Raw genomic sequence first — 27,841 nt, forward strand, 5'->3', positions numbered from 1 at the left:
CAGGCTCCACGAACAGCGGCCGCCACTTTGGAGCGTGCGACCCTCAGAGTTCAGCGGGTGAACCCCGGGCCCTGATGGTGGGACTGGGCCCGGGTTCCCACCGCATCGTCCGCCTCAGCCAGAACCTTCTGGTCCCCGCCCCCAGATAGGGACCCAGGAGGCCCACGCCCCTTCTTCCCGGCGGGGAGTGGGAGCCTCTCGCACTCTTCGGCAGCTCCAGACCCTCGGCAGCTCCAGACCCTCGTTTACAGTTCAGGACCTCAGCTGCACTTTGGCGCTAACGCCCTGTTTCCCAGGTGGGGAAATCCAGAGATGGGGTTCCTTGGAATGGAAGTAGGGTGTGAAGGGGATTTCCTTTTTGGCCAGGAGAATCAGGTGTTCCATATCTGGGAGCTATTGAGCAGCTTGAGCAGACTTTGTAGGTTCAAGCCCTTCTAGAGTGGTTGACAGTGACTTCTGGGCGGTGGGGATGGGGTGAACCATCTTTAAACTTTGTGCGAAGTGGTGCAGGGCCCTAGGTTTAGAAGCCCTCTCGTCCCATGTTGGTTCTTCCGAATATTTAGGCTGACTCCTGACCTCAAGTGATCGGCCCACCTTGTCCTCCCAAGGTGCTGCGATTGCAGGCCTGAGCCACCGCGCCGCGACCTAGGCTGGACATTTGACAAAGGTTTTTACTTCTACCTCTATTTCCTCTTAGAAGATGCGGCAAGAAAAGGATCCAGGGGGCCCGGACAATGGTTAGTATAGGGGGATTTGTTGATTTTCTCCAACTAGTATGTTTCTCATGATCTATGTAGGCTCTTTGCAAAGTACTAAGTGTTCAAATATCTGGGCTGCCTTAGAATGAGAAAGGGACACCCAAGGGACAGTTATTTATTCCAAACACCCTGTGAAAGGCTTCTGGTGCTTGATATCTTGACCTTCAGAGCACATATCCAAGACAGGGACTACTGTGGTACACCACCATGGCAAAGTGGGCGGAGGGTATGAATGCTGCCAAGCATATTTTTAATCCCATAATATGGGATTTAAAAAAGTATTTAATCCCAGGATCCTTTTCTTTCTTTTTTTTTTTTTTTTTTTGAGACAGAGTCTAGCTCTGTCGCCCAGGCTGGAGTGCAGTGGCGCGATCTTGGCTCACTGCAAGCTCCGCCTCCCGGGTTCACGCCATTCTCCTGCCTCAGCCTCCCATAGCTGGGTCTACAGGCGCCTGCCACCACGCCCAGCTAATTTTTTTATATTTTCAGTAGAGACAGGGTTTCACTACGTTAGCCAGGATGTTCTTGATCTCCTGACCTTGTGATCCGCCCACCTTGGCCTCCCAAAGTGCTGGGATTACAGGTGTGAGCCACCGTGCCTGGCCAACAGTTCTTTTTTTAAAATGAACTTTTCTATCTCACAAATGGCAGTGAAGGTGTCAAAATTTTCACAGTATTTCTGGGGCAATTACTGGATAGGATGAGATCTGCTGCTATCTTCTGTGGGAGACGAAGGGGCGGAGAAATACACTTGGCTAGAAACAAAAGGGACATACTATGCCCACTAACAAAATAGGTACGTGCTAAAAAAAATTAGTTTCTGAATTTAGTAAAACTTCTTATATACTGGCAATGTTGAAGGAGAATGATGGAAAATTCTAATTTTACTTGCATGAATTTTGAGTTAGCAATATCCTCACAGCCCTTTTTAATCTTCAAAGGAAAAAGAAAATTAAGGTCTTATGGAACCAGTAGGTCTTCCATAGATGGAAAACAAACAAGTCAGAAAAACAAATTTATTTATTTATTTATTTTTTTGAGACAGAGTCTTGCTCTGTCGCCCAGGCTGGAATGCAGTGGTGCAATCTCAGCTCACTGCAAGCTCTGCCTCCCAGGTTCATGCCATTCTCCTGCCTCAGCCTCCCGAGTAGCTGGGACTACAAGCGCCTGCCACCACACCTGGCTAATTTTTTGTATTTTTAGTAGAGACAGGGTTTCACCACATTAGCCAGGATGGTCTCGATCTCCTAACCTTGTGATCCGCCCACCTCGGCCTCCCAAAGTGCTGGGATTACAGGCGTGAGCCACCGCGCCCGGCCCAGAAAAACAAATTTAAAAACATACCCACACCTAGAAAAACAAAAATCTTTAACAATTTTTTGACTGGACTTTGGAAATGTTTTCTCCTCCCAGCCTGGTGCAGCTCCTCTGAGGTGGTATATAAATAACCCAGGGGTCTGCAAGTTGCTCCCTTGTGCTAGAAAATGCAGAGGCCTTTGGGGCCAGGAGATGATCTCAGTAATGAATAGTGAAAGCTAGAGTTGTTTGAAAGGAATAGCATAAGAAATTCTCAAAATAGACAATGCAAGGGGGCTTGTATAAATGCAGATTGCTGGGTCCCACATGGAGTTTGTTCTTGTTGGTCTGAGGTGGGGCCCAAAAATGTGCATTTCTACAAGTTACCAAATGATGCTGAAGCTGCTACTACAGGGTTCATACATCGCAAACCTCACAATATTTTTTTTTTTAGATGGAGTCTTGCTCTTTCGCCCAGGCTGGAGTGCAGTGGTGCGATCTTGACTCACTGCAACCTCCGCCTCCTGGGTTAAAGCAATTCTCACACCTCAGCCTCCCCACGTACCTGGGACTACAGGCATACACCCCCATGCCCAGCTAATTTTTGTATTTTTAGTAGAGACAGGGTTTCACCATGTTGGCCAGGCTGGTCTGGAACTCTGACCTCAAGTGATCCGCCCACCTCAGCCTCCCAAAGTGCTGGGATTATAGGCATGAGCCACTGTGTCCAGCCACAAATATTTTTAAGACAGGACTTTTCTGAGCTTCTTCTAATCTCAAGTAATAAGGTCTCATCATGAAGTCCCAGAAGCTTCTGTCACCTCAGAAGATATAGATTCTGTCATTAGCAGCTAACAACACAGCATAGGTCCTAACAGTGGACCTATATTCATTTCAGACAAATCCATTTCCTCATCTATAAAATGGGTTAAGACCTACTTCCAAAGTCTTGTGAAAAAGTTTAATATAAAGTTTTAGTACACATAGCAGTTGCCAGATCAATACTTGTAATCATTCCCTACTTCCCTGTATTAGAATTACTAATACCTAGGCTGGGCAAAGTGGGTCACACCTGTAATCCCAGCACTTTGGGAGGCCGAGGTGGGTGGATCACCTGAGGTCAGGAGTTGGAGACCAGCCTGGCCAACATGGCAAAACTCTGTCACTACAAAAAAAATAGTGAGCCAAGATCACTCCACTGCACTCCAGCCTGAGTGACAGAGTGAGACTCTTGTCTCAAAAAAGAAAAAATAAAAGAATTACTAATATCCTAACACCTGTTGGAATCTATTCATGGGAACTATAGAACAAGTTTATGTCAATAGTGAGACAGAGATGGGAATTTGAAAGGCCATATTCTCATGAAAAGCATGTCAGGGAAATTCCATGCTCTGATTTCCCTCCTTTAGGACTGTCAATGGCAGGATACCAGCTCTGGTCACCATGGACCCCACTGGATGAGAGTTTCCAATGGCTGCGCCACACGACACCTACACCTTCCTCCAAGCACCCATTCAGGGCCTCCCCCTACTTCCCACACACACCGTCCGACCTTGAAGTGCAGCTGTGCTTTCAAGAGGTCACCCTAGTCCTAGACAGCCCATTCCTGGAATCTGGAGTGAGTCCCAAGTTACCCTGCCACACATCAGAGTTGCGAACGATGAACAACAAAGGACTGGTCAGGAAGCCCCAGCCCATCCGCCTCAGTGGAGTAGATTCTGTCTTTGGCAGGGTTATCACAGCTCAGCCACCAAAGTGGACCGGGACTTTCAGAGTTTCAGACAAGTCAGCCTTTTGCAAAATCATTAGCAGGGAGCACCAGTGGCCCATTGGACTGAAGGAGCCTCAGATTCAGATGACAGTGACTATGTGCAAACAGATGCTGCGCTCTATCCTCTTGCTGTATGCAACTTACAAAAAGTGCACCTTTGCCTTGCAGCACTCCAAGTAAAGGGTCCTCATTTGATCCCCATTTCTTCACACCATGCCCTTTGGTATGTACCCGAAGCTTACAGAAACCTGTCCATGTAAATGAAACTGTGACATTGTCCCAGGCATCTTGCTTTTGTTTCAAGCAGTGATGATTCAGGAGCCCCTTTCATCCCTTCCCCTCCAAAAAAGGACCAATGATAGAGAACAAGGAAGAACATTCCCATTGTAAGGTTGAACCATTTAGAGTCAAACTAGCATTGACATGTACATGTGATAACCATTAAACAAATGATATAAACCAATGAGCCTAGTGTGAACTCACATAAATACCTAAGACCACAATGAATTGAGGGGAAAAGGGGTGTAGAGGAGAAAGACGTATGGATTTCTATGTACCAGGGGATGTCAAAAATCTATATATAGGTCAAGGATTAGTTTAAAACCTCCCCTGACCAAAACAATGAAAATAAGAAAAAAACCCTAACTAACCACACCCTAATACCACTGGAGTGTACAAAAGTGGGTAGAAATACTGATATTAAACAATACTTACAGCCTGGCAAGAAAGATCTTGGTAGCAGCACTGAAGCTAGGCTTTGTCGTAGGCTACATGGAACTCATGAGTCTCCATTTTAGCTGAAATGTACTCCTAATGTAATTTTGTAGCATTTTTTTGTTTTTTGGAGACAGGGTTTCATTCTGTCATCACGGCTGGACTACAGTAGCATGGTCTTGGCTCACTGCAGCCTCAAACTCCCAGGCTCAAGTGATCCTCTCGCCTCAGCCTCCTGAGTAGCTGGGACTACAGGTGCGGGCCACCATATCTGGCTAATTTTTATATTATTATTTTTTTTTTGAGAAGGAGTTTTGCTCCTGTTGCCCAGGGTGGAGTGCAGTGGCGCCATCTCGGCTCACCGCAACCTCTGCCTCCCAGGTTCAAGCAATTCTTCTGCCTCAGCCTCCCTAGTAGCTGGGATTACAGGCATGTGCCACCACGCCCAGCTAATTTTGTATTTTTAGTACAGATAGGGTTTCTCCAGGCTGGTCAGGCTGGTCTCGAACTCCCGACCTCAGGTGATCTACCTGCCTCAGCCTCCCAAAGTGCTGGGATTACAGGCATGAGCCACTGCGCCCAGCCATTAATTTTTGTATTTTTTTTTTTAGTAGAGATGGAGTTTCGCCACATTGCCCAAGCTGGTCTCAAACTCCTGGACTCAAGCAATGCCCTGGCCTCGGCCTCCCAAAGTGTTGGGATTACAGCGGTGAACCACCATACCTGGCCTTTGTAGTGTTCTTATAACTAGGTTAGGTATAACTCAGAAAATGGAAATAAACATTATGACAAAGTTAACATGAGTTTGATGCTGCTTTTTAATTTTATTTTGGTCTTTTTTTTTTTTTTGAGACGGGGTCTCACTCTGTTGCCCAGGCTGGAGTGCAGTGGCACGATCTCGGCTCACTGCAAGCTCCACCTCCTGGGTTCACACCATTCTCCTGCCTCAGCCTCCCGAGTAGCTGGGACTACAGGAGCCCACCACCACGCCCAGCTAATTTTTTGTATTTTTTAGTAGAGACGGGGTTTCACTGTGTTAGCCAGGATGGTCTCGATCTCCTGACCTCGTGATCCACCCACCTCAGCCTCCCAAAGTGCTGGGATTACAGGCGTGAGCCACCGTGCCCAGCTTTTTTTTGGTCCTATACTATCACACCAATCAAATAAATTTTTAAAGCAGCCAAAACATTCCTTTTGACTTTCTTTGGGCACTGACAAGAAGTTCAAGTTGGCCGGGCATGGTGGCTCATGCCTGTAACCGCACCACTTCGGGAGGCCAAGGCGGGTAGATCACGAGGTCAGGAGTTCAAGACCAGCCTGGTCAATATGGTGAAACCCTGTCTCTACTAAAAAATACAAAGATTAGCCAGGCATGGTGGCATGTGCCTGTAATCCCACCTACACAGGAGGCTGAGACAGGAGAATCGCTTGAACCTGGGAGGTGGAGGTTGTAGTGAGCTGAGATGGTGCCACTGCACTCCAGCCTGAGCAACAGAGTGAGACTCCGTCTCAAAAAAAAAAAAGGAAAGAAGATTAAGATCAAGTCAATCCTCTAGAAAGATCAGATATATCTCATCTCAAATGAAGTTGGTTCTTACAATAGAAGACATGATTTTAATCAGCAGAACTATGTTAGCACCAGTCTCCATAATTTCTCTGCACAAATCTCAATTCGATTCCACCTAATCCTTGAATAATGAAGCAAATCCAGAAAGATAAATGAGGCAACTGAGGCAGAACTTAGAATTTATTTGTAAAATTGGTACAAGCCTAAGTTCTACAATAAATCAGAGTTTCAAAACTAGCTCCCAAAGTCCAGAATCATGACTCAGAGATTTTACTCTGCAGTGTAGCACAGCTGGGTTTATCCAAACCAATAAATAATGCTACATTAGAATCCTGAGCCAGGGACTGTGATGATGTTAGACAATCCATGATGTCCACAAGTTAATAAAGCCCCCACTTTAAGAACAAAATATGGCTGGGTGCGGTGGCTCATGCCTGTAATCCCAGCACTTTGGGAGGCTGAGGCAGGTGGATCATGAGTTCAGGAGATCGAGACCATCTGGCCGACATGGTGAAACCCCGTATCTACTAAAAATACAAAAATTAGCTGGGCATGCTGGCGTGTGCCTGTAGTCCCAGCAACTCAGGAGGCTGAGGCAGGAGAATCGCTTGAACCTAGGAGGCGGAGGTTGCAGTGAGCCGAGATTGCAGCACTGCACTCCAGCTTGGGAGACACAGCGAGACCCTGTCTTTTAAAAAAAAAAAAAAAAAAAAAAAGAGGAACAAAAAAGGATCCTTCCAGTAAGAAAGGCAAACAGCGGATTTCAAACTCTAACACAAAATGATCACAGGCTGGCAGAGACACAGAAACGGGCAACAATTTATCTGGGGTCTAATCAGAGTCATCATAACTCTCATCACTATCTTGCTCCTTTTCTCCAGCACTTACTTCGTCTTCTTCACCATCCTAAGGGGCAAAGAATAAATAAATATTTTAGGTTACTGCTCTGGGTGACCTCTGGAATACAGCTCCTAGAGGATTCACAACTCTATTATTATCACTGTTAAAACTTTTTTTTTTTTTTTTTTTTAAAGGATCTTGCTCTGTCACCAGGCTGGAATGCAGTGGTGTGATCTCAGTTCACTGCAACCTCTGCCTCCTGGGTTCAAGCGATTCCCCTGCCTCAGCCTCCCAAGTAGCCGGGATTACAGGCATGCGCCACCACGCCCAGCTAATTTTTGTATTTTGGTAGAGACAGGGCTACGCCACATTGGCTAGGCTGGTCTCAAACTCCTGACCTCAGGTGATCTGCCTGCCTCAGCCTCCCAAAGTGCTGGGATTACAGGCGTGAGCCATTGCGCCCGGCCCAATTTGCATAATTTTAAACAAGCCATGGTCCTCCCGCTCTACTGCATGTATATGACATAGGAACAAAGAGGGCATTCGATATAGAATGAAATATTTATTACAAGTGGTGGTATGGCAGTGCACGGTGGCTCACGCCTGTAATCCCAACACTTAGGAAGGCTGAGGCGGGTAGATCACCTGAGGTCAGGAGTTCGAGACCAGCCTGGCCAACATGGTGAAACCCTGTCTCTACTAAATATACAAAAACTAGCCGGGCATGGTGGTGGGCACCTGTAATCCCAGCTACTTGGAGGGCTGAGGCAGAATTGCTTGAACCCAGGAGACAGATTGCAGTGAGCCGAGACTGCACCACTGCACGCTAGCCTGGGAGACAGAGAGAGACTCCGTCTCAAAAAAAAGAAGTGCTGTGCTGGTGTATCTCAACAGGAATCCAGTATAAAATTCTGTTCTGTCTGGCTTACAATACTAGTATGAGAGATCTGCTTAGGGGAAAGTACCAAACTAATAGGATATTGTCTGTCTCAAATTCTCTGAGAAAAAAGTAGAAGGGGTATATTATACAAATATAACTGGGGACCATGTAAATAAAATAACTTTTTTATTTTGAGACAGGGTCTCACTCTGTCATCCAGGCTGGAGTGTGATGATGGCTCACTGCAGCCTACACCTCTTGGGCTTGAGCAACCCTCCCACCTCAGCTTCCTGAGTAGCAGGGACCACAGGCATGCGTCACTATGCCTGGCTAGCTCAAAAAATTTTTTCTGTAGAGATGGGGTCTCAGGCTGGTCTTGAAATTCTGGGCTTAAGCGGTCCTCCCACCTCAGCCTCACAAAAGTGCTACGATTACAGGTGTGAGCCACCCCACCAGGCCAGACTTTTCATACTAAATGATCTTTCTGGATCAGACTCAAATTGCATTACAGACAGAGGCCCCACAGCTGGGGTTCTTAAATTTGAGCTTTTTGGTGTCTATAACCTACCTGAATTGTGACAAAATTTTATAAATGTACTTTTTTTTTTTTTCCCGAGACGGAGTCTCGCTCTGTTGCCCAGGCTGGAGTGCAGTAGCGTGATCTCGGCTCACCACAACCTCCACCTCCCGGGTTCAAGTGATTCTCCTGCCTCAGCCTCCCAAGTAGCTGAGACTACAAGCACGTGCCACCACGCCCAACTAATTTTTGTATTTTTAGTAGAGATGGGGTTTCACTGTGTTGGCCAGGCTGGTCTTGAACTCCTGACCTTGTGATCTGCCCACATCAGCCTCCCAAAGTGCTGAGATTACAGGTGTGAGCCACCACACCCAGGTTTATTTTTCATTTTTTTGTGGAGATAGGGTCTTGTTATGTTGCGCAGCTTGGCCTTGAGCTCCCGGGCTCAAGCAATCCTCCTACCTTGGCCTCACAAAGTGCTAGGATTACAAGCATGAGCCACTGCGCCAGCCATGTATACATTTTTATTTAGCTTTCTTTAAATTGTCAAAAGCATCTGTACCACAAAAAAGCGTAAGAACTTCTATTTTTATTTCAGTTCTCTAAGGTGGCAGCTTCTGACTCTGTGCTTTGGCTTTCACCAAATGCTCTCACATTTCTATTTTTGTATGTTTCAAATGTGTTTAAATGGTTTAACTCATTCTTCTCAACACTCAGAAAATACTTCGATGACTTCTCCCTTATAAAATGGTTTCAGATATGAATTCATGGAAAATGAGAGGCTATAATGCAGAGAATTGTCAACTCTATAACAAATGCCACAACTCAAGATACTCAGGAGCGATTCTAAGATCGTGTGGTTGTTTTTTCTGGGTCCCACAAAATTATATAAGCACAGAAGCTGTTATGGAGGGAATGGAAATGGGCATAGAAGCATTTGACAATAAATGTAAGTAGGCAAAGTTCTGCTCCACCAACTTAGAACAATTAACAAAATGCAACCATCAGTGACAGACTCTGGTGCCTTTTCCAGAGATACCTCAGTGGCTTTGCTCTTGGAGGCCTGGGATGACATGTCATCCTCACTCTCATCTGCTGTGCTCTCCTGGGAATTTTGGGACTTAATCTCTTCACCCTAAATGTGAATGGACCAAGAAAATGGTGGGTTATAATGATCACCTTTAGGGTAATAGGGGAGAAGGTTGAGTTTACAGGCAATACAAAGGAAGATATTTTAGCCATTCAAAACACAGTCAAACATGGATACCAACTTGTGATTCAGCATCTAGAGGAGGGATACTCAACTCCAGGTTTCTGAGATGTCTGTGGCTCTGATACAATAAGTAATGTAACGAAAGGTTCATCTTAGTATGCTAGTATCACACTACATTTTAAAAGGCTAGATTGTATTGGTGACTCTAAGTTGATGCTGAACATGGTTCTAAAATTTCCCAAATACCTTAAGGTATATAAGCACCATCATACCCACCACGAATGGCCATGCAGAGGCTAAAGGACAGTACAGTGAGGTGGTTTAAGAACATCAACTCTGGATTTGGGACTGTTTGGACTCAAACCCTGGCTCCACTCACTTACTGTTGAATGACATTAGGTAAATTACTTAACTTCTCTGAGCTTCAGGCCGGGCGCGGTGGCTCACGCTTGTAATCCCAGCACTTTGGGAGGCCGAGGCGGGCGGATCACGAGGTCAGGAGATCAAGACCATCCTGGCTAACACGGTGAAACCCTGTCTCTACTAAAAAATACAAAAAAAATTAGCCGGGCGTGGTGGTGGGCGCCTGTAGTCCCAGCTACTCGGAGAGGCTGAGGCAGGAGAATGGCGTGAACCCGGGAGGCGGAGCTTGCAGTGAGCAGAGATCGCGCCACTGCACTCCAGCCTGGGTGACAGAGTGAGACTCTGTCTCAAAAAAAAAAAAAAAAAAAAAAACTTCTCTGAGCTTCAATTTTTTTTTGAGACGGAGTCTCGCCCTGTCACCCAGGCTGGAGTGCAGTGGCGCAATCTCGGCTCACTGCAAGCTCCGCCTCCCGGGTTCACGCCATTCTCCTGCCTCAGCCTCTCCGAGTAGCTGGGACTACAGGCGCCCGCCACTACGCCCGGCTAATTTTTTGTATTTTTAGTAGAGACGGGGTTTCATCGTGGTCTCGATCTCCTGACCTCATGATCCGCCCGCCTCGGCCTCCCAAAGTGCTGAGATTACAAGCGTGAGCTACCGCGCCCAGCCTCTGAGCTTCAATTTTTATGCGGAAACAATAGTATCTGCCTCATAAGGTTGATGTGAAGAAAGGAAGCTAATTCTCTGTGGTGCTATTTTATATATTTCATATATAACTGACTATAAGACTCAGATATTGTAAGCATGAAAGAAAAGGGCTTATACTACCCTATCTGAAAAATGTTGTAACTCCAAAGTAGTATTATAAACAACACAAGATTTCAGCTAATCAGACAACTAAAAAACCTTATAAATGCTCATTAGTTAAAATTAGAGATTAATTTGTAATTTCCCGAATAAGAAAGATTGGCTTAGGGGAAAAAAATAACAAAAGAAATGTTTGTCCCTATACGAAAATGTTATTATGAATCTACCCTCAGTGGGGCTTAAAGGAGCCCCTCTGGCTGTGGAGAGGGGTTTGTACTGGTCTGACTCCTTTATGTCTGAGGCATGTTTTGGTGCCTTGCTGCCTAAGATGAGGGGTGCAGCCTGTGACCAGGGCCCATGAGCAATGTACCATAACTTTAAGAGTTAAACAGTCACAGACTTAAGAGAAAAGTAGCCTTACTGAGAGACAAGGGCTTAGGTGACCTTCCTTACGTGCCATCTGATGCTGTCACAGAGAGTAAGAGTGGGGGATTATCACTAGCAGGATCCAAGGCTTACCTGCAAGTCCCGGTTTTTTAGATTGCCCAGCCAGAAAGCCTCTCTACAATTGTTGAGGGTGAGCATAGCTTTGACTCTGCAAACTAACAGTTCCAGGGTCTTTTTGAGCAGAGGCACATGTTGGGTGAGTCTCGTGTCCTGGTGAATCTGAACGGAAACAAATAACATCCATCTTTTGTGAGTTCATCATCATGCCTGCACATTTCTTATAGAAACCTTTGAATACTGAATAAGAACACAAGCCCTGCCAATATGGGCCAACGGTACGTTCCATCAAACAGGAATAGTTTGGCAGAGTAATCCAAAGAGAATGGGAGCTAAAGAATTCAAAGCCTAGAAGACATACCACCAACACCTCTAGTTCCTCTTCATAACCCCTTACAGGCCGATCATCAATGAATTTACCTAAAATATTCTTGAATATATATTTTACTGATATTAAACAATAGAGTAGCCCTGTTTAGCTAAGAGAATTCCTTAAACATTCACTGTTCAGCCGGGAGGCGGAACTTGCAGTGAGCAGAGACTGTGCCACTGCACTCCAGCCTGGGCTACAAAGCGGGACTCTGTCTCGAAAAAAAAAAAAAAAATCACTGTTCAGGACCTTATAAATTTAGAACCAGAGGAGGAAGTAAGTAATAGAAACTGGACTCAAGAATCATTTGGTTTGCCAGTGACTGCAGAACTCTAGGGTCCTGTGTTCATTCAGACAAAACGTGACAATACCTCATTAACTATAAGAAGGCTTCAAGTGGAAAAATCCTTTAATGCTAAGATGTTCTCATAAGACATAGATGCGCTCCTTGAAAATAAGTGGCACAGATGAAAGCCTCTACAGATGGCTGCTTTAGAGCCACCTCCTGTCTCCTGCAGGATCATCACTTACATCACAGTCCTGTCACCTAGAGGACTCTGCAGAAGTAAACATATATCAGCATTCTATTTCTGTCACCCAAGAAGTTTCTAGAGGAAAAAGAGCTTTGGAGTTTGAATCAAATTTCAGATGCAGAGATTCCCCTCTAGAGGACTGCCCAATCTCAAGGAGCAACTAAGGATTTGCTCTGAATAAACTGCCTTTGGACAGACACAGTCCCAGACATAAAGGAAGAAGGACGGTAGCCCGTGGATCCCTCAATAGCAACAGCAGATTAAGCCAACAGGCAGGCTGCTGATAGAACCTGCTCCCCCTTCTTACCTTGGAATGCCCACACAGGTGATGAAGCAGCCTTGTGTCCAACTGGAAGGTTTCCAGTAAGCTCAGAACATCTTCCTATAACCGATAAGTTTATAAATGCTCTATGAAATGTCCTGATTTCATTTTAGATTCAAGATACCCTTGCAATCAAAAGCTCCAAAGAGGATAAACTCTGCAGGTTCCAGCCTATGCTGATAATCATCTTAATCTGCCTCTCAAATAGGAGGAATAGCGGCTACCTCTTATTCTCAACTCTCCCATTTCTGTCCCTTGTATAAATCTGAGAGTTATAAGACCTGCATTTTAGTTTTACATAGGTTACCATGTCTCAGTTTTCCCATCTGCAACATTAGGATAAAATACCACCTTCCCTTTCTCTTTCAGGGCTGTGAGGGACCAACCAAATATGGTGAGTGTTTTGTTCAACTTGCTAAATATGTACAGGAAATAATGTGATTCAATCCTTACTTCATCACTCTAGCCCTGGATGCCACTGGCTAAAAAACTGTCAAGACTGTTCATTACCACAGCAAAGGGTTTTATGACACAAATGAGCTTTTTTTTTTTTTAAATCATTTCTGAGAGTATACCTACAGAAGCATAAAGGAATAAGCAAATGACACACTGATATATGAGGACCTGAGAGTGCAGTAGCACAATAAAATCAGGCTAAAAGGAAGACCACTGTCAGATCTGGAGAAGAAGTAGAAAGGTGGGTTTGATCCAGAGTGGGTCTGAGGAGTTCAGCCTACTTTGGAATATTCAGTCCGATTTGGGGATCTCTGGCTATAGCTGAAGTGGACCAGAGGAGCCCAGGTAGAACACTCCCAGCCCCACCCAGGAGTCACCACGGACATATCTTCTGAGCAACTCTTCAGTGCATATCTTTGTTCTCTGCTCTTAGCTCTTACCCGGTGTTTTCTAAAACTGAAGTCTAGGAGCGGCATACATTGCTTCAGAAATGCTTCCACAAAGAGACGTCCGTACTGAAGAAGAGAGACACACTGTTATCTCTAGCTGAGGTATCTCACTGAAAGACCCCTGAGGCAGAATAGCCTCATCCAGCCCAAGGGTTTTATTTTCTTATTTATATATATAGAAAACAAATTGGGAAGGGTCCAAAAGGTTTATTTGGAGAATGTAACTTAATACAAAAATCAAATAGGCCTGTTAACTAAGCCCCAGAATTAGGCAGACTTACTTACCTACCACAGATACAGTCGATGGACAGGGAACTTGCTCAGCTTAGGAGTGAGAGCATAGAGGAGTAGAGGGGAGCTCAGAGGATAGCTTACTCCCAAGAGGGAAAAACTGGGTAAAGCTGAGGAAGCATATGACCAATTTCTGAATTTCCCAATCAGATAAATCACTCCTCTCTCCAACTCGCCCATCTCCCACGTTGCGCAAGGGTGGAGTAAAAAGGGAGAGTGACCAGTAGATAACAAGAATGGGGCACCATCCACTTGGAAGGAAACTTGAGGAGTGGGGAAGTAGCATTCTCCCCATAACATTCCGACTGGACTTCCCATCAAATCTAGGGCTAATACAGGCTATTCCCACAAAAGAGAAGTTTGGCAATTATCAGGATATCAGATCCCACATTTGTAAGGCCACCTATAGACTTTAAAGAAGAATCATCTACTCCTCCTTCCTCACTTTTGCCTGGTAAGGAATGGCAGGGAAGGTAACTACTGCTCCTAAACTCAACTGCCCTGAAGCCATTCCTCCTAGTACTAAGATTCTTACCAAAAGTTTTCAAATTCATAGGAAAACTGGCTTCTCCAATCATCCAACTAGGGTGGGAAAATGTATCCATTGCCTTCCCTAAACTGGCATAGATTCTGGAAACTCTGGCTTGTGGGCAAGAAATTGAGCAATTTATCTCAGCTGAGGTCCTCTCTAGAGTGATCCACAGGAAGAATAAATATGAAACAGGACTCAGTAAATCTCTCACCTTCAAACATACATGCAGAACAGGATGACTGTCAAATACCTGGAGAGGTGAAAGACAAGAAACCAAGGCTGAGATCTGCTCCTTTGAGCACTCCAGCCTCTTTCCCACTGCGCAAAGCACAGCTTGGTGCTGTAGAGAATTCTAAAATGGAGGAATATCAACATTTAAATTAATATCACAAAGCAGAATAAAGTAATTTTGACAACTGAAGTTCAAGAAAAGGAAGAGACGAGCAAAGAGAAATAAACTGATTCCAACTGGGAGTGTTGAGAAAATGGCATTATTAGAGGTCCAAAACCTTGATCTGAAGACTTAAGAAAGACTGGATGAGGCTGGGCATGCTGGCTCATGCCTGATATCCCGGCATTTTGGGAGGCTGAGGCTGGTGGATCACTTGAGTCCAGGAGTTCGAGGCCAGCCTGGGGAACAGAATGAGACCCTGTTTCTACAAAAAATAGAAAAATTAGCTGGGCGTGGTGGCATGTTCCTGTAGTCCCAGATACTCCAGAGGCTTAAATGGGAAGATTCTTGAGTCTAGGAGGTTGAGGCTGCAGTGAGCTGTGATCACCCTACTGCATTCCAGCCTGGACAACAGAGTGAGACCCTGCCTCAAAAAAAAAAAAAAAAAAAAAAAAAAAAAAAAAAAAAAAAAAAAAGACATGAAAGAGGTGGAAAGGAGAGACAAGGACATTCTAGGCTGGGGGAACAAGCTGAGCAAAACCACGATGGAGTGGGTGAGAACACAGTGTGTTTAAAGGAGAATGAGGGCATTCCGGGTTAGAAGAGGGAATGTGAGCTTAGATCATAGAGGAACCAAGGCAAGGTGAAAAAGTGAGGGAATTACAGATGGAAGGAGTCATTAAATAGTATTGTGGCATAAGTAGAAGGAAGGAAGGAAAAGACAAAAACGAATGCCTAGTGAGAAAAGGGGTTATCCAGGATGGGTAGGGGGACAAAGGAAGAAGACGACTCAGGGAGAGCAGGCCCCAAGGAAGAGTGGGAAGAGGAGCAAGGAGAGTCCATTTTGGAAGCCAGGACACTTGGTTTCTGCAGTTATTTGGTGAGATGGGTCAAGGAGCCTCCATACTCACCTTTATCAAGTTGATGAGGATACTGAAGTCTCGAACAGCCATGTTCCAGTAGAGGAGTTTCTCTTCATGAATCTAGGGCAGCCAAATATATGGGCACCTCTGAGTCACAGCCAAATACTTCCCTTACTGTATTCCCACTAAGATATGGTTCTTGAATTACATAGCTATACAGATATTTAAGCCAATTATCCTTAGATGTAGCAACCAGTGCATCCACAAGATGGTTCTGAGGCCTGCACATGTTGTGGTAACATTAGAACACCTCATAGGGTCAGACTTTCTAAAAAGTTTCCTCTTCAGCAATTTCCAAGTAAGTAAAAGCCTTTGCAACATATACTGGCCATCAGACCAGGTGCAGTGGTTCATGTCTATAATCCCAGAACTTTGGGAGGCTGAGGCAGGAGGATTGCTTGAGCCTATGAATTCAAGACTAGTCTGAGCAACACGACAAAACCCCGCCTCTACTAAAAATAGAAAAATTAGCCAGGCATGGTGGCGTGCACCTGTGGTCCCAGCTATTTGGGAGGCTGAGGTGGAAGGATTATCTAAGCCCAGAAGGCAAAGGCTGCAGTGAACCAAGTTTGCACCACTGCACTCCAACCTGGATGTCAGACTCAGACCCTGTCTCAAAAAGAAAAAAAAAAAAAAAAAGAAAAAACATATACTGGCTGTAGCTTCTCTGCTTCCCTATGCTAGCCCTTTCTCTTACTTGTCTAGCTCCGTTCTGGTTAGCAGGCTGCCAAGATCCACAGTATCTCAAACAGGCTGGCTTACCTCATGCCAGTTAGCAGGAGACAAACTGGGAAGTGGCCAAGGAAAAGACAGCCCTTTCCTCACCTCTAACTGGAGGGAAAGGAAATTAAACTAGGAACTCTTTGAAAAAAAATCCTGAATCTCAGAAACTCAAAACAAAACAAAAACAAAAAAAAGCTTAGGAGAAAACTTGGACCCAAGAAATAGAAGAATCAGCAACTACCACCGGGCGCAGTGGCGCACGTCTATAATCCCAGCACTTTGGGAGGCCGAGGTGGGTGGATCATGAGGTCAGGAGTTTGAGACCAGCCTGGCCAACATAGTGAAACACCGTCTCTAACAAAAATACAAAAATTAGCCGGGCATGGTGGCGCATGCCTGTAGTCCCAGCTACTCAGAAGTCTGAGGCAGGAGAATTGCTTGAACCCAGGAGGTGAGGTTGCAGTGAGCCGAGATCATGCCACTGCACTCCAGTCTGGGCAACAGAAGAAGCAAGACTCTGTCTCAGGAAAAAAAAAAAAAATCAGCAACTTCCAAGTAATCCAAAGTCCACTTCTTCTATATCTTACTCACCTGCTGCGAGTCTGCTGCTGTGCCAGGCTCAATTTTTTTCACTGTCTTCTCTAGTTCAGCCATCATCACACGGAAGAAAACAACAAAAGTGTGCCTAGAAGATGGGAAAAGCATGTGTGCCCACACCATGATGCACTGCTTAGAACTACCTGGGAAGAACCAGGAACCAAAAGTAGCTTCCTTCCCTACCTTTCTAAATGTCCTTTTACTAGGGTCCTTAGTAAGAGGATGGGGGAGTGGAAAGGACTCAGTAACAAGCCCAAGAAGATTGCCTATCAAACAATGGAATTAACTTTATGAAAGGAGGTGTTATGGTAGTATGGAAAAAGCAATGAAGTAACAGTGAGAAGATCTGAGTTTGAGTCCTGGTTCTATGTTTATTTTATTGCACGTGTAAGCTTGAGAAGTTCCCTAGCTCTCATTTTCCTCAACAGTAAAATAGGGGCAATGATACCAACCTCACAGAATTATCAAAAGAATCAAATGAGATAAAGTGAAAGTGCTTTATAAACTGAAAAGACTACAAATGTTAAGGTAACTATTGATATTCTGAGACACACACCCATTAAGTGAGACATACATGTGAGCACCCTGTTCTCAAGATGGCTGAAATATCTCAGCTGGGCACAATGGCTCATGCCTGTAATCCCAGCACTTCGGGAGGCCAAGGCAGGCAGATCACCTGAGGTCGGGTTCAAGACTAGCCTAACCAACATGGTGAAACCCAATCTCTACTAAAAATACAAAAATTAGCCAGGTGTGGTGGTGGGTGCCTGTAATCCCAGTTACTTGAAACGCTGGGGTAGGAGAATCATTTGAACCCAGGAGGTGGAGGTTGCAGTGAGCTGAGATTGTGCCACTGCACTCCAGCCTGGGTGACAAGTTTTCTCAAAAACAAAACAAAACAATACAAAACAAAAACCACCAAGGTCAGGCCGGGCGCGGTGGCTCACGCTTGTAATCCCAGCACTTTGGGAGGCCGAGGCGGGCGGATCACGAGGTCAGGAGATCGAGACCACGGTGAAACCCCGTCTCTACTAAAAATACAAAAAAAAAAATTAGCCGGGCGTGGTGGCGGGCGCCTGTAGTCCCAGCTACTCCGAGAGGCTGAGGCAGGAGAATGGCGTGAACCCGGGAGGCGGAGCTTGCAGTGAGCCGAGATTGCGCCACTGCACTCCAGCCTGGGCGACAGAGCAAGACTCCGTCTCAAAAAAAAACAAAAACCACCAAGGTCCTCTCAAATGTATTAGCTGAGAGCCCTTGAAAGGAATGCATAACAGACTCTCTTTACTGAATGAATGATTATATCTACTGTCTATATCAGAATTAGATGAGAAGGAGCAAGGCAGTTGTGTGGAAGCTATATACGTTGGACAGTGTGATTATGATTCTTTTTTTTTTTTTTTTTTGAGATGGAAGTTTCGCTCTTGCTGCCCAGGCACAATCCCGGCTGACTGCAACCTCTGCCTCCCAGGTTCAAGCAATTCTCCTACCTCAGCCTCCTAAGTAGCTGGGATTACAGGCATGTGCCACCACACCCGGCTAATTTTTGTATTTTTAGTAGGGACAGGGTTTCACTATGTTGGCCAGGTGGGTCTCAAAACTCCTGACCTCAAGGTGATCCTCCTGCCTCAGCCTCCCAAAGTGCTGGGATTACAGGCGTGAGCCACCGTGCCCAGCCTGATGATGATTCTATCTTAAGAGAAAAACTGGAGGAAAGAACTCCCTTACCTGGTCAGTGTAGGGAATGTGGAGGAAGATGCATCTTTAGGAGAGTTGATCAGTTCTGGGATACCAACACCAGCAATCTCCTCTATGGCCTTCAGAATGCTGTCTGTGTGCTCCAGGTAGATACTGCATTGAGAGTCAAATATTTGACCCACTGATTAACAAAGTAGAATACAACTGCAGATTCCCCTAATTCCTCTATGATCTGAATTAACAATAAGCAGTTAGCTGACAGTATAAAACAGAACCAGAGGATCTTAAGATCCACATGTTCCAAATTGTGTTCATTTTTAACTACTTCATTGTTTTCAAATTCCCACTAAAAAGGTCATTTGTCCAGTCTCTGACAAACAACAGTAGCAAAATAGAAAAAGGCTATTTGGCTCATTGGAAGAAACCACACATCTCACCAGAGCAAAGCATGGAGCTGGTCATTAGAGATGTTGCTCTTCTCTTTATCTCCACTTGGCCACACCCGACAGAGGAATTGTCTGGCAAGGGAAGCTGTTAGAAAAGAAGACAAAGGAATCTTATATATGGGAACTTGACCTCATTCTTGCTTTTCAGGCTTTTGAGGATGATTATTGATCAAAAGGATCATTAGTTTAGATTTACTAAGACGTTCCCGGTCTAACAGGCAACTTACAAAAAGCTGTCATGTTCCTGATCCACTGGCCCTTTTGCCAGACATAAACTCATTTATCTAAGGCTCAAAACATCCCACCTCAACCCCATCCTGAAACACACAAACATGCAAACATGAACATAAATACAGACACACAGAGAAAAGGAATGCTGCTGGACACTGGGAAGACCAATCTTGTTCCTCCTGGGCTGGCCAATAGCAGTGGTCACCACCAAACCTTCCCCTTTTAATCAACAGGGAAAAATAAAGGTTTGTTTTGCATTTTTATCTTGCTTTCTGATGTGCTGCCAACTAGGATGAGCTGCATTCTAAGAGCTATAATAAAAGACAGTTTAAGAAAGAGGCCAGGGCTGGGCACAGTGGCTCACGTCTGTAATCCCAGCACTTTGGGAGGCTGAGGCAGGTGGATCATGAGGTCAGGAGTTCGAGACCAGCCTGACCAACATGGTGAAACCCCGTCTCTACTAAAAATACAAAAATTGGCTGGGCATGGTGGTGTGCGCCTGTAATCCCAGCTACTTGAAAGGCTGAGGCAGGAGAATTGCTTGAACCTGGGAGGTGGAGGATTGCAGTGAGCCAAGATCGTGCCATTGCACTCCAGCCTGGGCAACAGGGCGAGACTCTGTCTCAAAAAAAAAAAGAAAAAGGCCAGGGAAGAGGCTAGTATTTCTTTTACACTTGACCCTGATTTCTCCTTTATCTCCTACTTTATTAACCTCATGATTTATGTCTCGTTTTGTCAAATATCTCAGATAATTTTTTTTTTTTTTGAAAAGGAAGAACATGATTAAACTTAAGCCAAAGAGAAAACTATCTACTCAGCTTGTCTAACCAAACTCAGACTAAGCAATTTTAGCAGAAATCGGTCAGGTTGTTCTGGGAAAATGACCTTCTTGGTATAGCAAGAGGGCCTGTCCAAGGTTATGTGGGGATTTACATGTAAAAATGTCCTGGGAAGCCCCAAGTTTACAAGTGTGAGACATTAGTCCTATTCATTAAAAAAAAAAAAAAGGATCTGGGCCCATCACCAATTTTTTCTTTGTTCTGAGTAGAAGCTGTCGATTTCTCCAAAATAACCATCAAAAGTCTGATGAGATAAAGAGCACACTGGAAACTGGGAATGCTTTGATGGAAATTCTGCAAGTAATGGAAGCTCTGGCTGTAAGGAGACAAGAAAAACAAACAAATGCAATAGTATCCTATGTATTACAAATATATTTAAATCCACATGACATGCCCAAGTCCCTTTAAGTGTCTGATGGCCTAATCAGAATCCTCCTTATTTTCAGGTGCTTTAGTAGCAACCCTCTTCAAGCATCTTGGTAGAAAACCATACCTTTGTATGGAAAAAGCCAGGGCAGAAGACAGCCCCATGGATAGAATGTTGGCCTTGAAGGGGTCATGTATGCTGAGAAACCCAAGCACCACGCTAATATGTACAACCCTAGAGAAATTATCTGCTCTTTAAAGCCTTAGGCAATATACTGAAAATAATTTTTAAAATCTGGGTTCACAGGCCGGGCATGGTGGCTCATGCCTGTAATCCTAGCACTTTGCTAGGCTGAGACAGGCAGATCACCTGAGCTCAGGAATTAGAGACCAGCCTGGCCACATGGCGAAAACATCTCTACAAAAATATAAAAATCGGTTGGGTGTGGCAGCATGTGCCTGTAATCCCAGCTACTTGGGAGGCTGAGGCAGTACAATCACTTGAACCCAGGAGGTGGAGGTTGCAGTGAGCTCACTCCAGCCTGGGTGACAAAGTGAGACTCTCAAAAAAAAAAAAAGAAGAAGAAGAAAGAAGGTCCTGACCTATAGACAGGGATGATAAGCACTGACTGCTCACCCAGTGATGGTCTAGGTTATCAAGGGAAGTGAGAGAAAGACCAAGTCACTCTGACTGAAGGGGGAGGGGCTGAAAGCCATGCCCCTGAGATCATGTCACCTCCCTTGTCCACTGCCTACCCCTCAGCCACATAAGGTCTTCCTACAAGACAAGGGGAAAGAAACAGGCTATCAGTGATAACGAGCTGCTGCCTAATTACCCAAACCTGCTGGGAGACAGTAGGTCCCTGGATAATCAAGAGTTGATTACAGATGGTCAATGTTTTCATCATTATTACTTGAAAAGGCTGAGTTTATGGGCTGATGCATTCATGAAGATTTAGCATGATTATTCAAGGTTTCTAATACTTCAGGATTTATTAGAATACATAGATGAGAAAGCTTATATATGAGGAGAGTAGCTGAAAATAATTTCCTTTACAACTACTGAAAGACATCCAGGTTATTTTAAAGAAAGTTGCCAATCCTGTTCCTAGGAGTTTCTTGGGACAACAATCTTGGCTATGTAGTATGACTCGCCTGAGTAGTTCCTCCAAAGGCTGGCTGTGTTCTCCCTGTTTCAGTCGGCTACTAAGGACGTGGAGGGCTGAATACAGTAAATTCTGATTTTCAGGTTGAGAAAATCCACTCCTAAGGAAGTCAAGGTAAAAGGGGTTAGCTTAGTTTCTGGAAAACTACTTGGATAGTATTTAAGGATCCTGGCCTCCAGTTTGTACCATCAATAGTTTAACGGTTTGAAAAAAGAATTGAGAGGTCGGGCGTGGTGGCTCACAACTGTAATCCTAGGGCTTTGGGAGGCTGAGGCGGGCGAATCACGAGGTCAACAGATGGAGACCATCTTGGCCAACATGGTGAAACCCCATCTCTACTAAAAATACAAAAATTAGCTGGGCGTGGTTGCAGGTGCCTGTAGTCCCAGCTACTCAGGAGGCTGAGGCAGGAGAATGGCCTTAACCCGGGAGGCGGAGCTTGCAGTAAGCCGAGATCGCGCCACTGCACTCCAGCCTGGGCGACAGAGCGAGACTCTGTCTCAAAAAAAAAAAAAAGCGTATGTCCACCAGGGTCTGGTACGGGAATATTTTTAGCAATTTAGCCTGTGGTTTTACATAGTATATTCTAAACTTGTTTCCCATGCTTTTGTGTGTGAGAGACAGAGTCTCACTCTTGTCGCCTAGGCTGGAGTGCAGTGGCACGATCTCGGCTCACTGTAACCTCTGCCGCCCAGGTTCAAGCGATTCTCCTGCCTCAGCCTCCTGAATAGCTGAGATTACATGCGCCCGCCACCACGCCTGGCTAATTTTTTGTATTTTTTGTGGAGACGGGGGTTTCACCGTGTTAGCCAGGACGGTCTCGATCTCCTGACCTGGTGATCCGCCCGCCTCAGCCTCCCAAAGTGCTGGGATTACAGGCGTGAGCCACTGTGCCCGGTCAGTGGACATATGCTTTCATTTCCCTTGATTAAATACCTAAGGATAGAATGGCTGAGTCACATGGTAGGTGCATGTCTAGCTTTTTAAGAAACTACCAAACTATTTCCCAATATGGATGTACCATTATAAAGTCCCCCTAGAAGCATGTGAGAGCTCTAGTTGCTCCACCTTCTCACCAACACTTGGCATGCTAAGTCTTTTTAATGTAGCTATGCTAGTGAGTGTGTTGTGCTATCTCATTGTGCTTTTAATTTGCATTCCCTTAAGAAGTGATAAACATCCTTTCATGTATTTATTTTAATTGTTGTTTTTATAATTTTTAGAGATGGTTTATTTTCTGTGTTAACTTCGCTGGGCCACGGTGCCCAGATTTTTCTTTTTTTTTGAGACAGGGTCTGGTTCTGTTGCCCAGGTTGGAGTGCAGTGTTGCAATCTTGGCTCGCTGCAACCTCTGCCTCACAGGCAGAAGCCATCCTGTCATCTCAGCCTCCTGAGTAGCTGGGACTACAGATGCATGCCACCATGCCCAGATAATTTTTGTATTTTTTATAGAGACAGGGTTTTACCATGCTTCCCAGGCTGGTCTCGAACTCCTGAGCTCAAGTGATCCACCCACCTTGGCCTCCCAAAGTGTTGGGATTACAGGCATAAGCCACGATGTCAGGCCCCTTTCACATGTTTATTTGCTATCTTTAAGTCTCTTTGATAAATTGTTCAAATTTTTTGTCAGGCACTGCTTTTAAGTACTGAGGATATAAAAATGACAGACAGCTGCCTTCATGGAGCTCAGAGTCTAGCAGGAAAGACTGATGAACAAGTAATTATAATAAAATGAGATTAAGTTTTATCACAAACGGATACCAGAGTGTTAGAAGAGAACTGGGGGTTAGAGAGGCAGGATGGATGCTTAAGCTCAGATCTCAAGAGATGTGATGAGTCAGAAAAAGCTGGGGATCAAGAAAAGTGGGGGTCCTGGCAGGAGAATGAACATGTGCAAAGCCTCCCACGTAAAAGCTATATAGGGTGCTCAAATTAATTCAGTGAGGCTGGAGGCAGAGTATAACATAATAAGTGGAATAGCAGGAGTCTAGAAGAAGACCTAGAGGCTAGGTAAGAGAGTTTTAACTCAAGAAAAATCTAAAAGCCATCAGAAATAAAAATTGGGATAGGATCAAATTGGGTTTACGTTAGGAAGATCACTCTTACCGCCATGTGAAGCATGGACTGAGAGAGGCCAAGTGTGAACCAAGCCCAGTCCAGGTTGAGAGATAATGGGAGTCTGGAAGCAGTGGAGAAACAGGGACAGATGGCTATCTAGATGTTAATTATAACAGAAAATAAAATCAACAGGATTTGGCAATCAGATGTGGGAAAAAGACGGTGGAGAGCAGAGGGAGGGACAAAGAATAACTCCTGGTTTCTGGTTCAGGCAACTGGTGGTACCATTTACTAAGCCAGGCAAAGCTGAAGGAGCATGCTAGGGATGACATGTTCCATTTTGGATGTGGAGTGTGAGATGTCAATGACACATCTAAGGAGTTGTTGAGTAGGCAGTTGGATATAAATGCCTATAGCTCAAAAAATAAATTTTGGCTAAATTTAAGCTTGGGTAGGATTGACCAGAAATCTTGTATAATGAGAACAGAGAGCCCAAGGCCTATCCCTGAGGAACAAAAGTATTTAAGGGGCACACCTCCCTTAGTTCTACTTTTGTCCATGTTGTACCTTCCACTTCCTTCCTTTATGTCTCTAAAGGCCATGTACCCTTCTGGGGTTCCCTCGAGTCCCACTGTTTCCATGAAGGTATCATGGAATAGCCCAGCTCACAGTGTTCAGCTCGTCACCAAACAATCTGGAATTGAAGCACGCTAAAGGAAACTGGACTGAGGATCAGATGGCCACATCTGTTATACATCAGCTCATCAGCAAGTCACCTAATCTGTCAAACGGGTTAACAATAGTGGCTCCAAAGGACTCAAAGGGTACAAGATCAAACAAAATAATACAGACAAAAACACTCCCACAAAATTAATGAACCATATTCACATAAGATTTTTGAACCTTTTCTTTCTTTTCTACATTTCAGTGCCTTGGTGACTGTCAAGTAAAAGCAAGTATATACTCATTTCTCTCCACACTTCCCACATACTTACCAAGCAAAAAGCCCATGAAAAATCTGCAGCAGCCTCTGATAGCAGGAAGACATTATGTGGTACTCCTGAACTTTCACTCCTGGTCCATCAACTACACTGTGATTCTCAGCAGCTAAACACTAAAAATAAAAATGATTTTAGGACAGTTGCTTCAGTAATTGTCCTCATTTTCCTTTTTCTCGGCCAAAAATGAAACCTCATATTTGCTTAGCAGCTTCTAAGTCTAGGCTTCTGACCTGAAAATAGTTGTGAATGTTCTCCAGGTGGTTACACATTGGGGTCAGCAGTTGAAAAACACAATGAACAATTTCTTGGGCAGATCTCTGTTGGAGATGTGAGAATCCAATATTCCGGCTTCCTTTGTTCTATAATAAATTCAGAGTTATGAGTGAAGAAACTGCTGGATAGCTTCTCAGAAACTAAGGGTTCACAATGGAGTCAAGTCAAACCTGTGTCACCAGGTAGGAGCGGATGGGAGAAATGAGCTGTTCACCTAAGACTATATTCTGACAGAGGGATAAAAATCTTGCTCCATCTTCCAATAACTGAGAGATTGGCTTTTGTAGAGTAGGAACAGTGATTGAGACATATAGCCCTATCATAACTAATCAGATAAAGGTCACATAAAAGTAGAAATCATTTAGGTTGACAAATGTAGAGCAATAGACTCCTTCTTATAATTTTTTTTTTTTTTTTTTGAGACAAGGTTCTGCTCTGTCACCCAGGCTGGAGTGCAGTGGGACGATCACAGCTCACTGCAGCCTTGAATTCCTAGGCTCAAGTGATCCTCTCACCTCAGCCTCCTGAGTAGCTGAGACCATAGGCACATGCCAACAAACATGACTAGTTTTTGTATTTTTTGTAGAGATGGGGTTTAATCACGTTACCCAGGCTGGTCTCAAACTCCTGAGCTCAAGCAATCCATGATTGGGCTCCCAAAGTGTTGGGGTTAAAGGCATGAGCCACTGTGCCTTGCCTCCCTCTTATAATTGAAAAAAAAAAAAAAAATGTAGACGCCTGGGCAACATGCTGAAACTCTTCTTTACAAAAAATACAAAAATTAGCTGAGTGTGGTGGCACATGCCTGTGGTCCTAGCTACTCAGGAGGCTGAGATAGGAGGATTACTTGAATCCCGGAGGTGGAGGTTGCAGTGAGCCAAGATTGTGCCACTACACTCCAGCCTGGGCAATAGAGCAAAGCCCTGTCTCAAAAAGTAGAGCCAATAGTGAATACAAAGAAGAATGAATTGCTGGGCACTGTGGCTCTCACCTGTAATCCCAGCACTTCAGGAGGCCAAGGCGGGTGGATCATTAGGTCAGGAGTTTGAGATCAACCTGATGAACATGTTAAAACCCTGTCTCTACTAAAAATACAAAAATTAGCTGGGTGTGGTGGTGTGCACCTGTAGTCCCCAGCTACTCAGGAGGCTGAAGCAGGAGAATCGCTTGAACCCAGGAGGCAGAGACTACAGTGAGCTGAGATTGCACCGCTGCACTCCAGCCTGGGCGACAGAGCAAGACTCTGTCTCAAAAAAATAAAAACACATTTCTTATTCCAAGTGCCTTTCTATTTTCTGTTTCAGACTTCCTTTTTTTTTTTAATTTCTGAGACAGAGTCTCGTTCTAATGCCCTGGCTGGAGTGCAGTGGCATGATCTTGGCTCACTGCAGCGTCTGCCTCCTGGGTTCAATCAAGTCTTCTTCCTCAGCCTCCCAAGTACCTGGGACTACAAGCATGCGCCACCATACCCGGCTAATTTTTTTTGTATTTTTAGTAGAGACAGCCTCTTGCCACGTTGGCCAGGCTGGTCTCAAACTCCTGACCTCAGGTGATCCACCTGCCTCGGCCTTCCAATGTGCTGGAATTACAGGTGTGAGCCACTGCACAGGTAGACTTCCTTTTTTTTTTGTTTGAGACGAAATCTGTCACCCAGACTGGAGTGCAGTGGTGCGATCTCAGCTCACTGCAACCTCTGCCTCCCCATGCCTCAGCCTCCCAAGTAGCTGGGACTACAGCTGCGCCACCATGCCCGGCTAGTTCTTTTTGTATTTTTAGTAGAGATGGGGTTTCACCATGTTGGCCAGGCTGGTCTCGAACTCCTGAACTCAAGTGATCTGCCCTCCTCAGCCTCCCAAAGTGCTGGGATTACAGGCGTGAGCCACCACGCCCAGCCTTCAGACTTCCTATTTAAAGCAAGATGAGGCCGGGCACGGTGGCTCAAGCCTGTAATCCCAGCACTTTGAGAGGCCAAGGTGGGCGGATCACAAGGTCAGGAGATTGAGACCATCCTGGCTAACACAGTGAAACCCCATCTCTACAAAAAATACAAAAAATTAGCCAGGTGTGGTGGCGGGCGCCTGTAGTGCCAGCTACTCGGGAGGCTGAGGCAGGAGAATGACATGAACCCGGGAGGCGGAGCTTGTAGTGAGCCGAGATCACACCACTGCACTCCAGCCTGGGCAACAGAGCGAGACTCCATCTAAAAATAAATAAATAAATAAATAAATAAATAAATAAGAATATTGTCTGGCAATACAGCTGCACCCATGCTACCCAGTGACCCAAACACAATGCCAAAGAAAGTGACAACTTTTTCATTATAATACCTCCTTTGTTCCCAAATCCACTAAGCCCAAGTCCTATGCTTCTGCCTACACTAACCTTGAGAAAGGGGACTCTCCTGGCAATAGGAGGTGTCAGCATACTCTCCAGCTTCTGGGAGAGATCTTCCAGCAAGAAAAGCAGCTCAGGGGGCCCAAGTTGCACAACTTCTGTAGCCTGTCACATGGAGGAAAGGATTAGTTCCAAGAATGTCCTAGTCATTTCATGATAATTTTCTTCTTTCTTTTTTGTAAACGTGCAGTGGCGTGGCAAGATCATAGCTATTCCAGCCTTGAACTCCTGGGCCCAAGTTATCCTCCCATCTCAGCCTCCCGAGTAGCTGGGACTATAGGCACATGCAACCATGCCCAGCTATTTTTTTTTTTTTTAATTAATAAGAAATGAGGTCTCACTATATTGCCCAAGCTGGTCTCAAACTCCTGGGCTCAGATGATCCTTCTGCCTCGGCCTCCCAATGTGCCAGGATTACAGATATGAACCACCACACCTGGGCCCAGCGAATTTTTAAATTTTTTTATATAGATGGGGTCTCACTTTGTTGCCCAGGCTGGTTTCAACCTCCTGGGCTCGAGCAATCCTCCTGCCTTGGCCTCCCAAGGTATTGGGAT

The 27,841-nt window shown here is 45.0% G+C and overlaps 2 protein-coding genes across 19 annotated transcripts in view; one reads left to right on the plus strand and one right to left on the minus strand.

Annotated features, from left to right (window-relative positions):
• Window positions 1-24,756, plus strand: FANCD2OS (FANCD2 opposite strand). Of its 3 annotated transcripts, XM_055260578.2 has the most exons (4): window positions 33-296; window positions 564-737; window positions 3,464-4,048; window positions 24,545-24,756. In XM_055260578.2, exons 2-3 carry the CDS (start codon window positions 701-703, stop codon window positions 4,003-4,005), a joined length of 579 nt encoding a protein of 192 aa, XP_055116553.1. In that variant the 5' UTR covers window positions 33-296; window positions 564-700; the 3' UTR covers window positions 4,006-4,048; window positions 24,545-24,756. The 3 variants fall into 3 exon arrangements, with proteins under 3 accessions (XP_055116554.1, XP_055116552.1, XP_055116553.1); XM_055260577.2 differs by lacking the exon at window positions 24,545-24,756 and having other exon boundaries at window positions 32-296; window positions 3,464-4,026; XM_055260579.2 differs by lacking the exons at window positions 564-737; window positions 24,545-24,756 and having other exon boundaries at window positions 1-296; window positions 3,464-4,288.
• Window positions 6,269-27,841, minus strand: part of FANCD2 (FA complementation group D2) — a 73,641-nt gene continuing 52,068 nt past the window's right edge. For 4 of the 16 annotated variants that reach the window (XM_055260479.2, XM_063630355.1, XM_063630363.1 and 1 more), the window contains 14 exons: window positions 27,273-27,389; window positions 24,848-24,976; window positions 24,612-24,730; window positions 21,548-21,658; window positions 20,212-20,342; window positions 18,948-19,041; window positions 18,541-18,663; window positions 16,810-16,903; window positions 15,484-15,555; window positions 14,393-14,431; window positions 13,350-13,424; window positions 12,439-12,513; window positions 11,244-11,390; window positions 8,849-9,478 (listed from right to left, as the gene is read on the minus strand). In XM_055260479.2, the coding sequence (XP_055116454.2) occupies window positions 9,248-9,478; window positions 11,244-11,390; window positions 12,439-12,513; window positions 13,350-13,424; window positions 14,393-14,431; window positions 15,484-15,555; window positions 16,810-16,903; window positions 18,541-18,663; window positions 18,948-19,041; window positions 20,212-20,342; window positions 21,548-21,658; window positions 24,612-24,730; window positions 24,848-24,976; window positions 27,273-27,389 (1,557 nt within the window). In that variant the 3' untranslated portion in view covers window positions 8,849-9,247. Of the gene's footprint in view, window positions 7,013-8,848; window positions 9,479-11,243; window positions 11,391-12,438; window positions 12,514-13,349; window positions 13,425-14,392; window positions 14,432-15,483; window positions 15,556-16,809; window positions 16,904-18,540; window positions 18,664-18,947; window positions 19,042-20,211; window positions 20,343-21,547; window positions 21,659-24,611; window positions 24,731-24,847; window positions 24,977-27,272; window positions 27,390-27,841 lie in introns of those variants that run through there. The other 12 variants (XM_055260483.2, XM_055260481.2, XM_055260482.2 and 9 more) reach the window with 8 other exon arrangements.

The sequence above is a fragment of the Symphalangus syndactylus genome, chromosome 21, assembly GCF_028878055.3.
Source record: "Symphalangus syndactylus isolate Jambi chromosome 21, NHGRI_mSymSyn1-v2.1_pri, whole genome shotgun sequence".
Lineage (NCBI taxonomy): Eukaryota > Metazoa > Chordata > Mammalia > Primates > Hylobatidae > Symphalangus > Symphalangus syndactylus.